The sequence below is a fragment of the Oryx dammah genome, unplaced genomic scaffold, assembly GCF_014754425.2.
Source record: "Oryx dammah isolate SB20612 unplaced genomic scaffold, SCBI_Odam_1.1 HiC_scaffold_25, whole genome shotgun sequence".
Taxonomy (NCBI): Eukaryota; Metazoa; Chordata; class Mammalia; order Artiodactyla; family Bovidae; genus Oryx; species Oryx dammah.
The window spans coordinates 100358876-100376584 of record NW_024070209.1 but is presented as its reverse complement, the minus strand read 5'-3'; the positions used below and the strand labels follow the sequence as shown (position 1 = coordinate 100376584).

The window sequence follows — 17709 nt, the reverse complement described above, 5'->3', positions numbered from 1 at the left end:
CATCAGTGTGAAGAGTGGCCACACTGTACACCTCGAAGTGAAAAAACCACTCAGACGCCACCAGCCATTCCTTTCAACGCTAGACAACAGGGTCCACAAACTACCAACAAGGGTTTTCATCCAGAGGATGAATTACCTGGAGAAATGAAAGGCCAGGGCTGATCTCCAAGGCCCCCACTCTCCACATCCCTGCTGGCGACTGGGTTACAGTCTGCTTTAATTGAAGGGGCCTGGGAGATGGAGGGGCGGATCTGTTTACAATATGGGCTAGGCGTCTCCTGTTTACCTGCTGCTGCTGCTGCTGCTGCTGCTGCTGGCGCTGGAACCTGGGAGGGAGCGACTTTTGGTACTTGTTGAATTCCTGCGCAGGGGACCCAGCCTCCCTGGGTCCCTCCTCACTGCCGCCGCTCTGAGCCACTGCTGGAGGAGCTGTGGGAGCTTCTTCTGAAAACGTGCTGGCGGTCTCCTGGGCAGAGAACTCAGGGGAGCCTACAGAACAAGTAAGTGGAGAAGCGGCCAGGTCAGTTCATAAAAGCTTGGCTGAGTGAATATTTAACGGCAAATGCTTTTTCTTGTTGGCACATACTTTCCACTGCTGAACTATCTGCATCCCCAAACCCCGGCACTGGGCTAACACCTCCCATGCCCGAGCTCACAGCCTCCCCCCCGCCCCCAATCACAGATGAGAAAACGAAGGGTGGAGAGATCAGATGAACTGCCTGAAGTCGCATGGTCGGCAGTAGAGCTGGGATACAATTCCAGGTGAGAGAGGGTCTATTAAAATGGATCCAGCGCAACGGAGTGGATGAGGCCTCAAATAGAGCCCACGTGCCCCCACCTCCACCCTGAGTTATGTGAGTCAGGCTGGCCAGGCAGCCCCTCTGAGGATGACAGCTGCAACTAGCCCACGGGGCTTCTGGGAGCATTAACTGGGCCAGTCCATGGAGTGCGCTTCAAATGGGATGCTCCCCATGGTCTCCAAGACAGTGCCCCTTGGAATCCCCTGCTGTCTTCCCCATCCCAGCTTTGCATTCTTTCTTCCAGCTTCATTATAACTGACGTTTGCATTCTTAAGAAATCTACTGCAGAGAGCAAACACCAGTGCAAAGCCTGGAGGTGGGGCAGCGTCCCAGAAGAATGCTGACAGGCAGGGCGGGTATGGACGAGCCGGGGACAGACACACCCCACACCCAGGCCCACTCTGCACCCTGCCGTCCACTCCCTGACTCTCTCCTGCCCCCTCAGTAGGTCCCTGACGCTGGGCCCAAGCTTCACCCAGATTTCAGTGACACGGCATTTACAGAAGGACCAGGGTCTGAGTTCCTTGGCCTCAAGGGCGCTGATCACCACCAGGTCACCAGAACGCCCTCCATCTGAGAAGCTTTCAGCAACTGAAACTAACATCAGGCCCTTCTCTACTTTAGAGACTTTGTTTGAGTTCATTTAAGAAAGTCACAAAGAACGTAACTGACCATATTATTAAAACCTAGAGCAAGACACCCCTCCATCACTCAACACTGTTTAGTGTGTCCAGCGCAGCCACGTGATCCAGTCCTTTTAGGGTTAACGTCAGGGAAAATGTATTCTGGAAAGCGGGCAGGCTTCCTTCAGCATCACAGAGAGCGCTATGCTCCTACTGAGGTCCTCCGGCACCCACATCTCCACTGCCAAGCAGTAGTGGTAATGAAGACGGTGCTTCTGCATCTAGAAATGTGCCACGCGCTTCGTGACATCATCTCCCAGGACTCTGAGCCCAGGGGATGGGTACAAACTCTCCCCAACCCACGTCATGGGCAAGGAAAGTGGGAAGTCAGAGGGGAGGTGTCAGAGGGGAAGCAAGTGGCCAGCTGGCTTCAGTGGTGAAAACAGGACGTGAACCCAGGCCCCTAATCCAGGCCTGAAGTCTTAACAACTGGATCCCTGTGTGTCCAGCCATTGGCCACAGTTCGTGCTAAGAAGCCAGGGAGATGCCCAGTGACACAGCCCTTGTTTTCAGGTCAGGGGCCAGGCTCACTGCTCACCTTTGTGGACGGCAGGGCCATTTTCCTGGGGAGTCACCTTCTCAGCCCCCGGAGAGCGGGGAACTTCCTTCTCCGCCTGCTTCTGGGCCTCGCTGGCCCGCTGAGCCTGCTTGCACTTCTGGTCAAGCTGCTTGAGTTTGGCAGCACAGGCAGCCAGCCTTTCCTCGCGCGCGCGGCGCTCCTCCTCCTCCCGGCGCTTCCGGGCTCGCTCCACAGCCTCTGACATCTCCGACTGGACGAACTTCTGCCGCGGGGGGGGCTTGTCCTCTTTGTCCTCGGCAGACTGCTGCCGAAATACAGTGCCCATGGAGGACTTCTGTTGAGAGAAGACGGTCAGAGGATGTCACAACTCAGAGACAGGCCACCCCCTGGAGGGGGTCAGCTCCCTTCTCAAGACCCTTAGGCACCTTTAAGAGGCCTATGGCAAAAGGACCTGAGCTTCGATCCTGCTCTGCCCTACTCTATATTTGGAAAGAGGGCTGGGCAAGCACCAACAGTCTAAACCCTAATTTCCCTTTTGGAAACTGTTGATAATCAAGGAAGCCCTCCGGGTTGTAAAGGTGCACAGAATTGTTTGCAAACCTCTTAACACCATGACTGAAATGTAGGAAACACTCAAGAGAATGGGCACTCCTGCAGCCACCTCTGGACATGCAAGGTCAGGGTGTCCACAGCTAAAGAACAGGAGCAGAAAACCACATGCTCGTTACTCCTCAGCCACAGAACTGTCCCACTGCTCCTCCCACAACAGCAGATGAACCTCTGGGGACAAAGAACCCCAAGACACCAGAACCCACACTCACACGTGAGGTTTCAAACTGATTAAATGTAAAAACAAAGCAGCATCTCTAAAAACATCTCTTCAAGGTATTTTATCTACTTTTAAGTCTCAAGTTGATTGTTAAGTTACTAGGCAACAACAGGGCCCAAACGATGCAGTGTGCAAACCTCTCAATTCTGGGAAGATTTCTTCCTGATTTGCAGGAAGAGAGGCTGCAGGCAGAACATGCAGCAGAACAGAAGATGGGCTGAGCCCCTGGACCCAGCCACTCTAAGTCGGATGACACACAACTGGCAGGAAACAGACCGCTTCTTGTTTTGAGGGATAGTTACCCAGATGAAGGTAACTGTTGAAAAGTCATCAGACATATGAAACCAAGGTCTGTTGTTTCTTTTCTTGTATTTTAATTGTCATCGTTCAGTTGCTAAGTCTTGTATGACTCTCCTGCAAACCCATGGACTATAAGGTTCAAGAGAAAGGCTGCCTCAGGTTTAGAATAGTGCTCAGTTGCTCAGTTATGTCTGACTCCTTGTGACCCCATGGACTGTAACCCACCAGGCTCCTCTGTCCACAGGACTTTCCAAGCAAGAATACTGGCGTGAGTTGCTATTTCCTTCTCCACAGGACAGTCCCGACCCAGGAATCAAACCCATGTCTCCTGCACTGGCAGGCAGGTTCTTTGCCACTGAGAAGCCAGGGAAGCCCTTTATGTAAATTACACCTCCATAAAAGCAGTAAGTAGCAGTGACAGTAGAGAGTGATTTTTCTCCTAAAAACTAACTTCCTATAATCCAGAGGCAATTACTACAAGATTATAAATGTCTAATTTAGAACCACAAAGGTACTTTTTACATAATATAACTGGGGCCAAGTGTGCACTCTCCTTTTACTTTGCCCCATCACTGCCATCTGTCCAGGCACCTTAACAGCCATGTACTGTCTCACCTCGAATCTCCACCAAGACACATCTCACCCCCTGATGCTCAGGACACCTGGATGATCCCTAAGGCACACCCCTGATTATTCCCTTCACAATTTCCCGGAAAGTAAATACCAGGATCAAAGGGTATGTGCATATCATCAAAACTACAGACATGCCTTTCAAAACTGCGTGAAGTGAGCTATCATTTTATAAACTAAATATTCTGTAAAACATTTAAGCTGTGACAATCTTTTCAGAAATTTTTATTCATGAAATGGTAAGAGATTTTATCTTTGTTGACTCTAGATAATAATAAAAACACTCAAGATAATTCAGGGTTGTTATGAGCAGATCAAAGTGAAAAAAAATCTTCTTTTGAATACTGAGCAACCCCAATATTGGGATGAAATCTGGGTTGATCGCAAGATAATTTATAAGCGCTGTACTGTGTCTATTTTCATTCTTGTGTCCCCTGTACCGAGCACAACGCCTAGCAAGATATGATATGTGCTCAGCACAAAAAACTCAAGATAAAAGGTATTTTCACTTTACAGGAAGATGTGGAAGTCCTTTAAACAGCACAGTGCACTGGAAATGGCAAGTCTGCCAAGTTTCTTTAAATGAATGCCTTCCCCTCCGCAGCTTGCCCTTTCAGCTCAGTTCCATCCCAAAGCCAGGCAATGCGGCAGGGCCAGGCTGGCACCCAGGGGGTCAGACAGCTCAGGGCAGGCGGTTGGAGCCCAGGCAGGTGAGCAGGGTTGTCCACATGGAGGTGTGGCTGATGAGGAAGGTGGAGCCCAATCAAATGGGAGGAGGAAGGAACTTCTAGAAGAGATGGCTCAGCAGGGAAATTCAGGGTCTCTGGGAGGGGGGGCTGACATGTGAGGAGCTGAGGAGGGCACCTGTGCAAGGGAGAGGGTGAGGGTAGAAAAGGAGATAACGGGAAACAGCCAGAATGAAGTGTGTGTGTGCGTGCGTGCGTGTGTCTCTCACTCTCTCACATACATACATTCCCTAACTGTGTGCGTGTGTGTCTCTCTGTCTCTCTCACATGTGTGTCTCTCTCTCACATATATACAATCCCTAACTCCATGTGTATGTGTCTGGGTCTCTTTCTCACGTACATACATTCCCCAACTATCCATGGAAAAGACCAGAAGCAGCGGCACTCCTGGTGCCCACGTACTGGTTTATAAGTGTCATTAAAGGCTGACTCCAGGGCCAAGGCTAGATAAGGACAAAATGAGCTTGGAAAAGCTTATTCTACCAGAAAGCAAGGAATCTCTCAAAATAGAATGGAGACAGTGAAAAGCACACGGCTGCAAGCCTGAAGCTCCCAAATCAAAGACAACCTGAACCTCCAAAGAAACAATATTAATTAAAAATTTGATGAGAAACTAGATATTCATAGCCTTAAAGTAACTAGCCACAAAACTGCTATCAATTACCAATCTGTGGTACATGTGAAAGCTCGATGTTGTGAAACCCAGTAGCCAGCACCTCAATCCTGAGATTAAAGTAAGGCTGTCACAGCGGGCAGAGAGGGACCAGGGTCATCCAGGCGGAAGCAATGAGAAGAGTCAGTGCCAACTCTGAGAGACTCTAGCCAAAAAAGGGAAGCCTTGAACCCCACCATGAGGAAGCTCCAGACAAACGGCACACTGCACAAAGCAGTTGGCTTCTGCTCTTCCAGAGCGTCAACCTCAGGAAAGCGAGCAGAGGCTGAGGGTCCACTTCACACTGAAGGACACCTGACCCTGACCCAGATTCCTGTCCATCCGGACCATCAGCTGGACAGCGGGGGCAATGGGATGGGGTCTGCTGACAAGGTGGCAGTGGTAAGTCACCGCGAGCTTCCTGGATTTGACTGTGCTTACCTGAGAAGCGTTCTGTGGTGACAGAGCCTGATTGGACTAGCAACTTATTCTTCAAATGGCTCAGGAAAAATATTCTTTGCGTTACACCAACTTTTCTATAAGTTTGTGACTGTTCTCAAAATCTTAAAAGAATTTATAACTTTAAAAAAAAATAAAGAGGGACTTCCCTGGAGGTCCAGTTGTTAAGACTCCGCCCCAATGCAGGGGCTCAAGTTCAGTCTCTGGGCAGGGAACTAGATCTCACATGCTGGCACAGTGCGGTCAAAAAAAAACCAAAAGGGAGGGAGGTTCAAGAGGCAGGGGACATATGTATACCTATGGCTGATTCATGTTAATGTAGGGCAGAAACCAAGACAATACTGTAAAGCAAATATCCTCCAATTTAAAATAGCTTAGAAAAAGAGAGAGAAAAATGTCTGCTTAGACTTTTTCAGAAAACCGACCAGACCACTGAACTCAGTGAAACCTAATTGACTGTCCATCTGAAAGAGTGAGACTCTGGCTGTAGTGACCAGGGACACACCACATTGAGTCCCCAAGCGGGCCACCACTCAGCGTTCTCTGAGCTGGCTGAGACTCCTCCTGCAGGCCCCACCCACGATGGGCTCCTGAAACCTCCCTGGCTCCACCCCTTCCTGTTCATTGTAAATGCACAGAACAGCCTTTCAGATGACCTGCTGGAGTCTCTGCCTTGGATCTCTGGTCAACTGACCTTGGAAAGGGCTTGTGTGTGCGCACAGGCACATGCATGTCCCCCAGCCAAACAGGCACAGAACCACCCCCCCCCCCCGCAGTGCCCACGGTACCTGGTAGTCAGGGCCTGATGCCCAGCTGTGCAGCTTCCTGGAAGGCGGCTGAGGTTCCGGCACCTTCCGGACGACACGGGTCACGCCTCCTGTTTCACTCCAGTCTTTTCCTTCCTCTTGGGTGCGCTTGGCATCAGCACTGTCTGCAGAGCTCAAGGACAACTGCCGCTGCCTCCTGGGGTCCCAACTGTTCCTAGGACAAACCGTGAAGACTTGGTTTCCCTGGTCGGCCCAGGCATGGTCTCATCAGACCATTAGCAATTCGAAAGTTAGCTTCTACAAACTGATTTCCTTCATAAAAGACCCATGGCGCACCCGCTTTATGGCTGAGAGGACACGCCCAGAGCACCTACACCAGCACCCATTTTACCAAGTCAGTCTTAAAGACACAGCTCCAGGCAGGATGCCTCACACCCATTACTTCATCTACTACAAAAAAAACAAACAAAACGCCTCTACTTCCTCCATTTTAAAGAGCTGGTCAGTGAGTCTCTGGGAGGCTGGGGAGCTGTTCACAAGAAAGAGCTAACAGAGTTGAACCCAGGCCTCCCACTGCAGGCCCTTCTGTCTCTGCCAAAGCCCCATCCCAGGACTGAACAAATGTTCCTCATGACAGCAGAAGAAGGCTTGCTGAGTGCTACATTACAAAGAGCAAGAGGAGCAATGCACACACTGAATGGAGGAGGAGGAGACAGACCCCCAGCAGAGGCTCCGGGAAAGCTCGCTGAGTGGTGCTCACCTTTACATGCTGTGGTGCAAACAAAAGCTCTGTGACAAAACACGTGTGCATCTACTCACACTTCTGCTAGTGCAGAAGTGGTGCCCAAAAACCCAGCGGGAGCACAGAGAAAGCCATGGAGTCAGGCCTGGCTAACACCCGTGCTCCTGCACGCACACGCACACACATGCACAAAGGCTCTGGAGGTGGAGGGAGCTGAGGCGGGTGAGGAGAGCCAGGAGGCCAGACAGAGCAATGCCTGCCAGTGCCTCCTGGCGGCGAGCCGAGGTGTGGTGCCCATGGAAGGCTCCCAACCTGCCAGGAAAGACCCAAGTCTATCAAGGCGGTGACTAAGCCACAGGGCGAGGGGGACAGGGAAGGAGGGACCGGCCGGCCAGCCTCTGGATGGTGCATGAAGGAAAGGATGCAGGTCCCTGTGGTCCCAGAGACAGTGAACAGCGAGGGGTGGAGCCAGGGAGGTTTCAGGAGCCCATCGTGGGTGGGGCCTGCAGGAGGAGTCTCAGCCAGCTCAGAGAACGCTGAGTGGTGGCCCGCTTGGGGACTCAATGTGGTGTGTCCCTGGTCACTACAGCCAGAGTCTCACTCTTTCAGATGGACAGTCAAGTCACATCAATTCAGAGAGAGGAACGGAGTGGCCTGCTGCTGCAATGAACCTACAAAGCTTCACGTTTCCACTGATTTAAATTCTGGATCATATCTCCTTCTGAGCTTAGTTCCAAAAACTGACCAATAGATATTTATTTCCCAAGGGCATCTAAAGCTTCAGTTGAAATCAAGCAGCATTAAAATAAATTTCAGAAGCCTCAATTAGCTAACTGTCTGTGTGCCAGCTGAGGAAGAGTGACAGAAGATCGTTACCAGCTCCCTGCAGAAGAGGAGCTGTGAAGCCAAAGATGACACAACAGAAACTTGCAGACCCAACTACATAAACATTCAAATACTGACAGTAAAACAGACAAAGGGAAAAAATACCAAAGCACTACTATCTAAGCAATATAAAACAGTAATCACATTTAACATAAAGCACAGCAAGTCTAACAGATATATATATACAAAGGAAACAGGCAATTCCATACAAAGAGAAGCATCCATATTTCCCAATACTGGGGTGGTGGTGGGGTGGGCACGCAAATTAAAGTGACCATAGGTACTATTTTAAAAGTACAAGCCAATGCTACTGGTATTCTGCTAAAAACTAGACTGGCTAGACTACAATTTAAGTATTTTCCAAATGGTGTTGGGAGCAAGCATCAGTCCAACGAAATGATCCAAAAAAAGAGAGAGAAAAGATTCAAGTGGTCAAATATGCTTAGGCAACGTGGCATACCCCGCTCTCGGCTCTCCCCCACTCCCAGATTCCCAGCAGGCTGTAGCACGCACATCCTAGGCTCCGGGCACCCTTGGAGTAGAGCTGAACCCAAGCAGTTTCCCAAATCTGCTTGGCCAGAGAAGCCTTTAGGGGCAGCACACTCTCATGGCAGTCTGCAAACAATCAGTCTACAAGGCACACTTGGGAAAAATGCAGGCTCAGTGGCTAAATGGCTAGGACTCAGCCAGCCACACCTGGTGCCCACCCTGGCTCCCCACCCCCCAAACAGCTGTCCTTCCATCTGCAAAATGGAAACAGTATCTGCCCACATGAGGTTGCCGGCATGACCAGGACACAGACAGCGCACGGCGCACGGCAGCACGGAGAACACCAGTGCACGCACATCTGTAAAGTGTCACACGCGCCCCCTCAACCCCCCACACTGGCAGCGGCGCTGTGAGCAGGGATGGCGCCCTTACCACTTTGGCCTGCCGTCCTTCACCACTTCCTCCTCCTCCTCATCATCACTGAACTTCAGCTTCTCGGAGTAGTCCACTTCTTCATGGAGGCCTGCAACAGGAGGAGGGCCAGCGAGAAGGATACAAGATGCACATCCCAGCAGTGGTAAGAGCACCGCTGGGGGAGGGGGGAGTGCTGCCTCCAGGCAGGAAGGGCACCAGCCCACCTGGCTAAGGGGCACCCCCGGCTGCCACCACCAGAACACACGCTGCAGAGAGAAGTGGAGGGCAGGGACTAAGACTCCACGCTCCCGATGCGGGGGGCCCAGGCCCGATCCCTGCTCAGGCATCTGGATCCCACAGCTGACACATGATGCAGCCAAGGAAATAAATAAAAACCATATCAAAGCAAACACAAGTGCCCGTGTGTAAAACAGACAGCCTCAGGAAACTCAAACAGGGACTCTGTATCAACCTAGAAGGGTGGGATGGGGAGAAATGAGGGAGGTTCAAAAGGGAGGGGATATATGTACACCTATGGCTGACTCATGTTGAGGATTGACAGAAAACAACAAAATTCTATAAAGCAATTATCCTTCAATTAAAAAACAAATTAATTAAACAAATAAAAACAAAAATACAAGCGAAAGACAGTACTGGCTTTGGTCACAGCACAGTAGCCTCCCTGGTTAGATTAACTCTGTTAAGAGAACAGTCCTTAAATCTGTGCAGACCAAGTTTTCTGCAAGTGTGTTACAAGGTGAGGAGTGAGCAGAAGCAGGCAGAAACCAGCCAGGAGGCCTCCCTGCCAATACACACTCCTGAGAGGTGAGATCTGTGACCAAATGGCTCGGGTGGCAGAAAGTGCCCATCAATGGATGAGCGAGCACACGAAACGTGGTAGATGCACACAATGGAACAGGATTTGGCCACATTAAAAAAAAAAAAGAGTTCACGCACACGCTACGGCATGCCGACCCCTGCAGACCTCCTGCTGAGAGATGGAGCCAGGTGCGAAAGGCCTCAGACCCTACTGTGCAACTCCATTTGTACAAAACATCCAAAACACGCAAATCCACAGACAGAAAGTAGATGGTGCTTGCCAGAGGTTGTGTGTGGAGGGAGGGGTCACCGGGAGTGAGGGCTCATGGGTACGGGGCTTCTTCTGTGGGTGATGGAAATGTCTGGGAATTCAACAGTGGGGATAATTGCACAAACTTGTTAATATACTAATAATCTCTGAATGGTAGACTTTAAGGGGGCAAATTTTATATAATACCAAAATCTGTCACATGAATTATATCACTGAAAAAAGGGACGTGGCAAAAAGCCCAATCCAGTTAAAGAGTTAGATCTGACGACAAAGCAAGTGTGATCACATACTATCTCCCAGAGCCTCGCAGTGCATACAGACACCAGTGGGCTGAAGGGTGTGGATGCAAAAACACAGCACGACAACAATGAATACAGCCAGAACATGACCTGACACAGGGCGAGACAGAGTCCAGGCAAGAGGCGGAGGAGAGATGAAGAGTATGTGGAAACCACAGAAACGGCCAGCACACCAGTCATAAAAACAAAAAATGTGCGTAACAGCTTCAAAATAAATGAAGCAAAAATTGACAGAATTAAAAGGGAGAAACAGATAAATCTGCAATTGTAGTAGAGAGTCTAATACCTTACTTTCAGTAACTGACAGAACTAGACAAAAATGTTATGAACAACATTACCAACCACCTTGACTAAACTGATAGATACAGAATGTGATATCCAATTATAGAATACACTCTGCTCAAAAGCACTTGAACTATTCAGCAAAACAGACCATGTATCTTAGTGATAAAACCAGTCTTAATAAACTGGAAAGAACGGAAGTCACACAGAATACGCCCTTGTGACTACAATGGAATTAAATGAGAAATCTAGAAAGTTCCAATTAAAATGATCAGTGAACTAGAAAACAATCAAAACAATGGAGAAAATTAAAGCCAAAAGTTCTTTGTAAAGATGAGTAAAACTAATGAGCCCTTGGCAGAAGTGAACAAGAGAAAAAATACAAATTACCTAATTATCAGGGATGAAAAAGTGATATCTATATCATTACAAATCTTACATACATCATTTTTTTTAAAAAGATTCTAAAATTATATGAAAATGGACTTAGAAGAGTAAAATAATCTTAAAAATGAACAAAGCTGGGAAATTTACACTAACTTACTACAAAGCTACAGTGTGGTATTGGCATAAGGATGAATAAATAGAACAAACAGGGTCCAAAATTAGACCCACACTTATGTGATCGATCAATTGTTGGCAAAGGCGTCAAAGCAATGCCACAGGGAAAGAGAAGTCTTGTCACAAATGGTGTAGAACAACTGGGTATCCTGTTGGATTAAAATGAACCCTGACTCCCATCTCACACCATATACAAATTAATACATGGACCACACATCTAAAAATCAGTGTTAAAATTATAAAACATAAGGGAGTTATCTTTGCCACCAGGAGGGACAAAGATTTTTATAAAAGACACAGTAAACCATAAAAAACACAAATTTATAAGTTAAACTTCATCAAAATTTAAAACTTCTGCTAATTAAAAGTGCAGTGCTGAGAAAATGGATCAGGCAGGCAGTGGGAAAAAACTTTTGTGAAATATTAAGTCTCCAACGATGTGTATCTGAACACTCAAAAAAGATACCAGTAGCCAAATCGGCATGAAAACAAGTGTATGATTATTCATCAGCAAGATGCAAATTAAAAGCACAATGAGCTAACGCTACACACCCACTGGAATGGCTAAAATTAAAGAGATGAACACCAGAGCACTGTAAGGATGCAGAGCCAAGTTTCAGGACTGCGGCTAGAGCGCACACCAGCCACCATGGAGGTCTGCGTGCTTCTGGCAAACCTCATCACACACCTCCCCTTTAACCAGTGACTCCACTGCTGGATATTAACTCAAGAGAAATGAGAACAGCATCCATAATAAACTTTCGAGCAAACTACAGGATTTGATACAATGACACATACCTCAGTGATTAAAAGCAACCCTGACACATGTAATAACAGGGATGGTCTCACAAACCTTACAGCAGAAGGAAAGCCGCACCACTCCGTCCGTCTGCAGTTAGGACTCATCAGAAGGGGGAGGCCTCGGGCAGAGTCAGGAGGAAGACTCGCTGGGAAGGGATGGAGTGAGTACTGTGTCTTGACGCGGCTGTGCTGCTCAAGCACGTGGGTATTATCAAAACCCTACAACTAAATATGCGCCTTTTACTTGGAAACAAACCTCCAGAAGAATTTTAAAAGAAAATAATCAGATCGGGAGTGTGGGTGATTATGAGAATGCAGAATGTTGGAACTTGCTGAAATGCAGTGAAAGGGCGCTATGTGGGGCTCATCACCCTCCTGTTTCAACTCTTTCGTTACAAACACTCTTTCTCCCTCTAAGAGTAAGACCAAAGACCAAGACAGACAATGTGGCTGCGTGAGGAAGCAACTGCTGGTAAGGATCAGCAAGGATCTCTCAGGCCCAAGGCTGTCTGCTGCCCTCTGCCCCCAGGAGTCCCCGTAGACTCTGTCGCAGGAACTGCCAACCTTGGCAAGAAACAGAAACAAGAATGCAGTCCCCACCTGCTGAACCGTCAGTCGAGAGCCCGCCGGCAAACACCACCACCCACCTGCCCAGCCATCATCGGCGTCGGTGTCCAGGTCATCGAGGCCCTTCAGGTTTTCTGCGTTGACGATGGTGGGTCGTGGCACCCGCTCCACCAGCGGCCTCAGTGGACGGATTGGGCGGCTCACTCCCAGTCTATTTTCTTTTCTGATGACAGAGAGAAGGGTAAAGACACTGGGCTGGTGTCAAGTACACAGATGGAAGCAAACCCAAATACTTCTCCAGAACTATGTCCCCCACTGCAAAGGTTCACGTGTGCCCTTGATATTATAATCCTCCCCTTTTTAAAGAACATATAATCAACAAATATATTGCCAAGAGAAGTTCTGCCTCATTTTAGCTGCTCGGTATTAAATCCACGGTGACAGCAGTGCACAACTAGCAGGGAGCTGAACTCACAGCCCCTCCTCGCCCTGCCCGGGAGGCCGCCCTCCCACACACCCTGGGGCATCAGGGTGATTTCCACCTTCTGAGACCTCCAGAAGCCGAAGCACTGTCCTATGTAAACCCACTGTACTGCCCCAATATTACCAACCAGGGTGGCTTCTACATGCGTGACTACACCGCTTTGGCCTTACCCGTCTTGGTCACTCATCTGGAACTGTCTAAAAGGAACACGGGGTTCAAGACGGAGCTGAGGAAGGGGGAAAGATCCTCGTTCCACTGCACCCTGGTTCTCTGATGACTGTGGCGAACACATCTGAAACATAACATCAATGAACAGGGTTTTCCAGTAATGGCCCAGAGTCTAAGTTCCACTGGCATCAGAATTTGTTCTGGCAAACGGGAAACAGAAACAGGAAAGTCTTGGGGTTTCCCAATTAATCCTATCACCATCTCCCCCATTTTTCCTGCTATCAGTACACAAATCTGGGGACTTGTGTCTTGGGGAATACCTGCCTCTCCTTCTTCTAAAAGAACCAAGGTTAAGATAACATCCACATCGCCAGGGAAAGAAGCCAGAGGCCCTTAAAATTTGAAACGGGGGAAGTGAAAATGCAAAAGTAATGGAAACCTCCAGGGTAAGGCACCAGGGCAAAGAGACTAGGTGGGGATGGGGGACGCCCATGGTGGACATTCAACCACGTGAAGTAGGTTCTGCTGGACATGAACAATCTGACTCTGCGGGGACAGAATGCACACTCTGAAGACTTACAAAAGCAGGAAGCATGTCATGGTATGTAGGTGGGTGGTATACACTCCCCAAGAACTGTGAAGCCCCTCTGCGGGCAGGCTGAGCCGGGCGGAGAGAGGGGTCCTTAGAACCGCTGGCGCATGCCGAGGAGGGGGCTCCGTCTCCTGCACTCGAGTTCCTGCTGCCCAGCTCAGTTGGGGAGGCGCTCAGAGACGTGGCAGAAATTATGTTTCGCCCACCGCCCTCCCTCCAGCTTGTCACATCTGGAAATTGAAAGGGGGCAAAAGGGGAGAGGAAAGAGGAAGGGGGAGGAGGGATTGTATGAGGTTCTGAAGGTCAAGGGACCCCCCTCACTCACCAAAAATTAAAAAAAAAAAAAAAAAAAGTGAAGAATTGAGTTCACTGGTCAAGTCTGTCAGGGAAGGTGGGGGGCAGACATCTGGCCAATGAGTATGAAACTGCTGAGGGTGTCTGACTGTCAGAGAAACACAAAACACAGTCTGCTCAGAGGGAAGGCAAGTGTAAACAAGGGGTGGTCTTCCTTCATCAACTCAGAGACCACACAACCTGAGACCTAACACCCCGAAGAGACCCAGAAGCCCCATAAGAGCAGTCTTGGGTCACTGTTTCCACTAATACTGACCCAGTCCCATCGGGACTGGTACCAGGCTTGGTACTGGACTTGTTGGAACCAGAGTTCCTGACGCGAGTTCAAACCCTGCTCAGCAGTGCCAACTCTAGTCAGGGACTCCCTAGCTATGATGTAGAAAACAGCTACTGGCTCCCTCAAGTAGGCACTGGAAGGGGCTGGGCCCCCTGCTCAGGCCTCATCCCACCTGCTCCCACAGTGGCCGGGGGCACCTCCTGCAGGTCACAGACTGAAATCTGCCAATCCTCTCTGACCATCGTTTTAAGATGACGCTTTCTCCTGCTCAACGTAGCAAAGCCTGGTGGGATTATAGGCCAACAAGGAATCAGATGAGACAAAAAGACTCCTCTTTTTGGTCAACTTATAGTTAGAGAAGTTGAAACATGAAAGGTCCTTGAGTACTTGACCCCTAAGAGAATGGAACCCAGGATCGGAGCCACAAAGTCACACTGCTCCCAACTCTTCAGCCACCTTGTACATGACCTGAGCCAAGCTCTGGTCACCCGAGGTCATCTGCTTCTTCATCTTCTCAAACAAGGGGACAGAATTGATTCCAGGAGCTTCTTCTAGTTCTAAATTGTTACAGTCCTACAACAGCTCATCTTAATTAATCCCAGAAAGATAATGTTTCTGGCCTAAGGCATCTGATTATATATTTGGAACAAACAAAATAACCCAGCATAGACTACTGAGAAGACAGTATGTTTTATTAAAGAGCTTCACGGTTATCATTTCATTTATAGGATATCCGTTCTGACTCTGGGATACCTTGGGGATTAATCAAAACAAGCAGATAAAAAAGTCTATCATATTTCAAGACCTGATCAACTCCCTACCCAAGGGCTATTTCAGAATCTGTGATTAGAACTGATGGGAAATCCCATTCCCAAACAATACCTTAAATTCTAACCACCCAAGGCCATGAAGAAAAAAAGTATTACCAATAAGAATTGCTACACAACCCTGCTTACCCCTTGGCCAGACCCCAGATGAGGGGCCATGGAGATGAGTGGTGGGCTGGCTACTCAACCAGGGAAACATGTTAAAAAACAGATTCTAATTCGGTCGCGGGGTAGGAGAGGGCTGGAAATCAGACTTAACGAAAGCCCAAGTGATTCTGACAAGACTCAGCTAGCTCTGGAAACCACTGCTTAGAAAATAAGCTCTTGAACTGGGAGTCAAGTTAACTTGCCCTTGGTTCAGCTGTCCCTGCCATGACCACCCAGGCACATCACAGCCTCCGATGACTGCTGGGAAGACGGACAGGCCTGGACTGACCCAAAGGATAAGGAAGGGAGGCGCGACCTCCAGCCCAGCCCAGGAAGTGAGTCCACAGACACAAAAACCCAGTACAGGATCGCCAGCCGTGCTCTCCAGGCAGGGAGCCTGGCTGCTTGAGAGATGGCTAGTGTCTAAGAGGCAGAAGCTGAAGGGGAACTTTGCTGTTCCAGACGGAGGCTGCAGCTCACTTACTCTGAGGGCGGAGGCTTGGTCCTGGCCCATACGACAGATCTAAGACGCCCTTTTCTTTGCCAGCCTTGTCCTGCCCTCCAGCTGCTTTCAGCGTCGGAAATTCCTCGGGAGAGAAGGATAACAGTCGGCTTGAGGCCCTTAAACCTGTCAAGAGAATCAGAAAGACTCAGGGGGCAGGTGAGACTGGTGTCCATGGTTCTCTGCTTCAGCCTTGGAGCACACTGGCGGCCCCACCACCCTGAAGGGCAGTGCCTCCCACGGTGCCGTCTGTGCTGGCCTTCTGTGCCCACAGAGTGGCACCAGGGTTTCCTGAGGGTGATGAGGGGAGGCTGCCCGCAGACCACAGCAGGCCCCCTGCCGGAGCTGGTCACAAACAGCAGAGGTTGAGTATGGCAGATATTACAGTCTGAGCCTCCCTTCCCACTCCTGGAGGAAGGCAGTACCGTCCTTTCGGCGGTGGTCCTGAGGAGAGGGGAGACAAGCACAGTCTTTGGGGAAACCTGTCCAGTGAGGTCAGCGGCTTTTGGGTGGAGGTAATGCCCCTCCCCAACACCTCACAGCTCACAATGCCTCCTCATTGTCTGTCCACTCCAGTAAACCATTTCCTACAAAGCTCCTCAAGCCCTGCAAGGCCAGACACTTTAACTCTTATAATCCCGGGAACAACTTCTTGTTCTTTCATTCAGTCTCCAATACTATCAACCCCTGCAGAGAAAGCCTTTCCTGAGCATTGCTCCTGTCACTCAGGGCAAGGGGCACTGGAACCCTGCAATCATCTTCGATGAACGGGCACTGACAAGTGATGCATTTTAGGGCTTGGAGTGGGGTCTGGTCCCTTCAGTGAACACAAAGCGCGTGCGCAGCACCACACAGGAAAACATCCAACTGTGACTCACCCTGAGCCCCGGGCAACACACCCACATCTGTCCCAGGAATTACTGATCAGAGCACCTGCTGACCACAACAGGCTTTCTCAGAAAGAGGCGGCAGGGTCAGTGCAGAAGCTCAAGGTGGCCATCCGTCCACCATCCCCCTTAGTAAAAAGGTCCAGGGGGGTCAGGTGAACCCACCACGGGGGTAGACAGACACATTACTAACCAATGCTTCACTTGAGAGACAATCGCCAGGTGTCACGAAGGAGGACCAATACTCTCATAGTTGCCTCATTGTATCAAAAGGTCACTGGCAGGAGTGAAATATGAAAGTCAATACTTTTAAAAGTCGGAATAGACGGACTTCCCTGGTGGTCCAGGGGTTACGACTCCGAGCTCCCACTGCAGGGGAGCACGGGTTCCATCCCTGGTCAAGGAATGATCTCACATGTCATGTGGCCACACACACAAAAAAAGGTAGACAGTTTGAAGTTAAAGTAATAACCAAAAAAACAAAAAAAGCCTAGTACTTTTTTCCTGTCTTGATAATCATAAAGGTGATATTCTAATTATGAATAAAACTTGCCCTCCAGAGATAAAAAGGACAAAGTGAAGAACTCCAACATTCACAGCAAAATCATATCCCTAAGCTTTCGATGCCCTGTAATGCTCACCCAGCATTCCCTCCTGCCCTCTGTTCTCTGCCAGGAGGAATAGAGGCAGCACAATCAGGGGCTTCTTGCAAGGCCCCAGAGGGAGCTGCTGGTGGTTTAGGCAGCAGAGCCTGCGGGCCACGCACCTCTGGCCTCTGCCTGAACCACAGAGGCAGGCCTAGGCCTGGGCCTGGTCCAGGTGAAACAGGCCTGGGACCACCCTCCACATGCAGAGTCCGTCAACTCAGGAAGGACATCGACAGTTCCAAAGTCGTGACAATGTCTGTGCACAGCCCTGGAAGCCTCACAGGCTGTAACCCCCGTGTAGGAGGGGT

The 17709-nt window shown here is 49.5% G+C and overlaps 1 protein-coding gene across 16 annotated transcripts in view; it reads right to left on the bottom strand.

Moving 5' to 3' along the window:
• The window catches only part of PRRC2B (proline rich coiled-coil 2B), an 84441-nt gene that overhangs the window by 30765 nt on the left and 35967 nt on the right, over positions 1–17709 (bottom strand). For 9 of the 16 annotated variants that reach the window (XR_005718477.1, XM_040225412.1, XM_040225423.1 and 6 more), the window contains exons 6-13: positions 15850–15993; positions 13749–13990; positions 13171–13292; positions 12597–12739; positions 8935–9025; positions 6408–6600; positions 2022–2340; positions 287–489 (exon numbers count right to left, since the gene is read on the bottom strand). Coding sequence is in view for 15 of the 16 variants with exons in the window: in XM_040225412.1 (XP_040081346.1) it covers positions 287–489; positions 2022–2340; positions 6408–6600; positions 8935–9025; positions 12597–12739; positions 13171–13292; positions 13749–13990; positions 15850–15993 (1457 nt within the window). In the remaining variant the exon portion in view is untranslated. The remainder of the gene's footprint in view (positions 1–286; positions 490–2021; positions 2341–6407; positions 6601–8934; positions 9026–12596; positions 12740–13170; positions 13293–13748; positions 13991–15849; positions 15994–17709) is intronic. The other 7 variants (XM_040225414.1, XM_040225418.1, XM_040225421.1 and 4 more) reach the window with 3 other exon arrangements.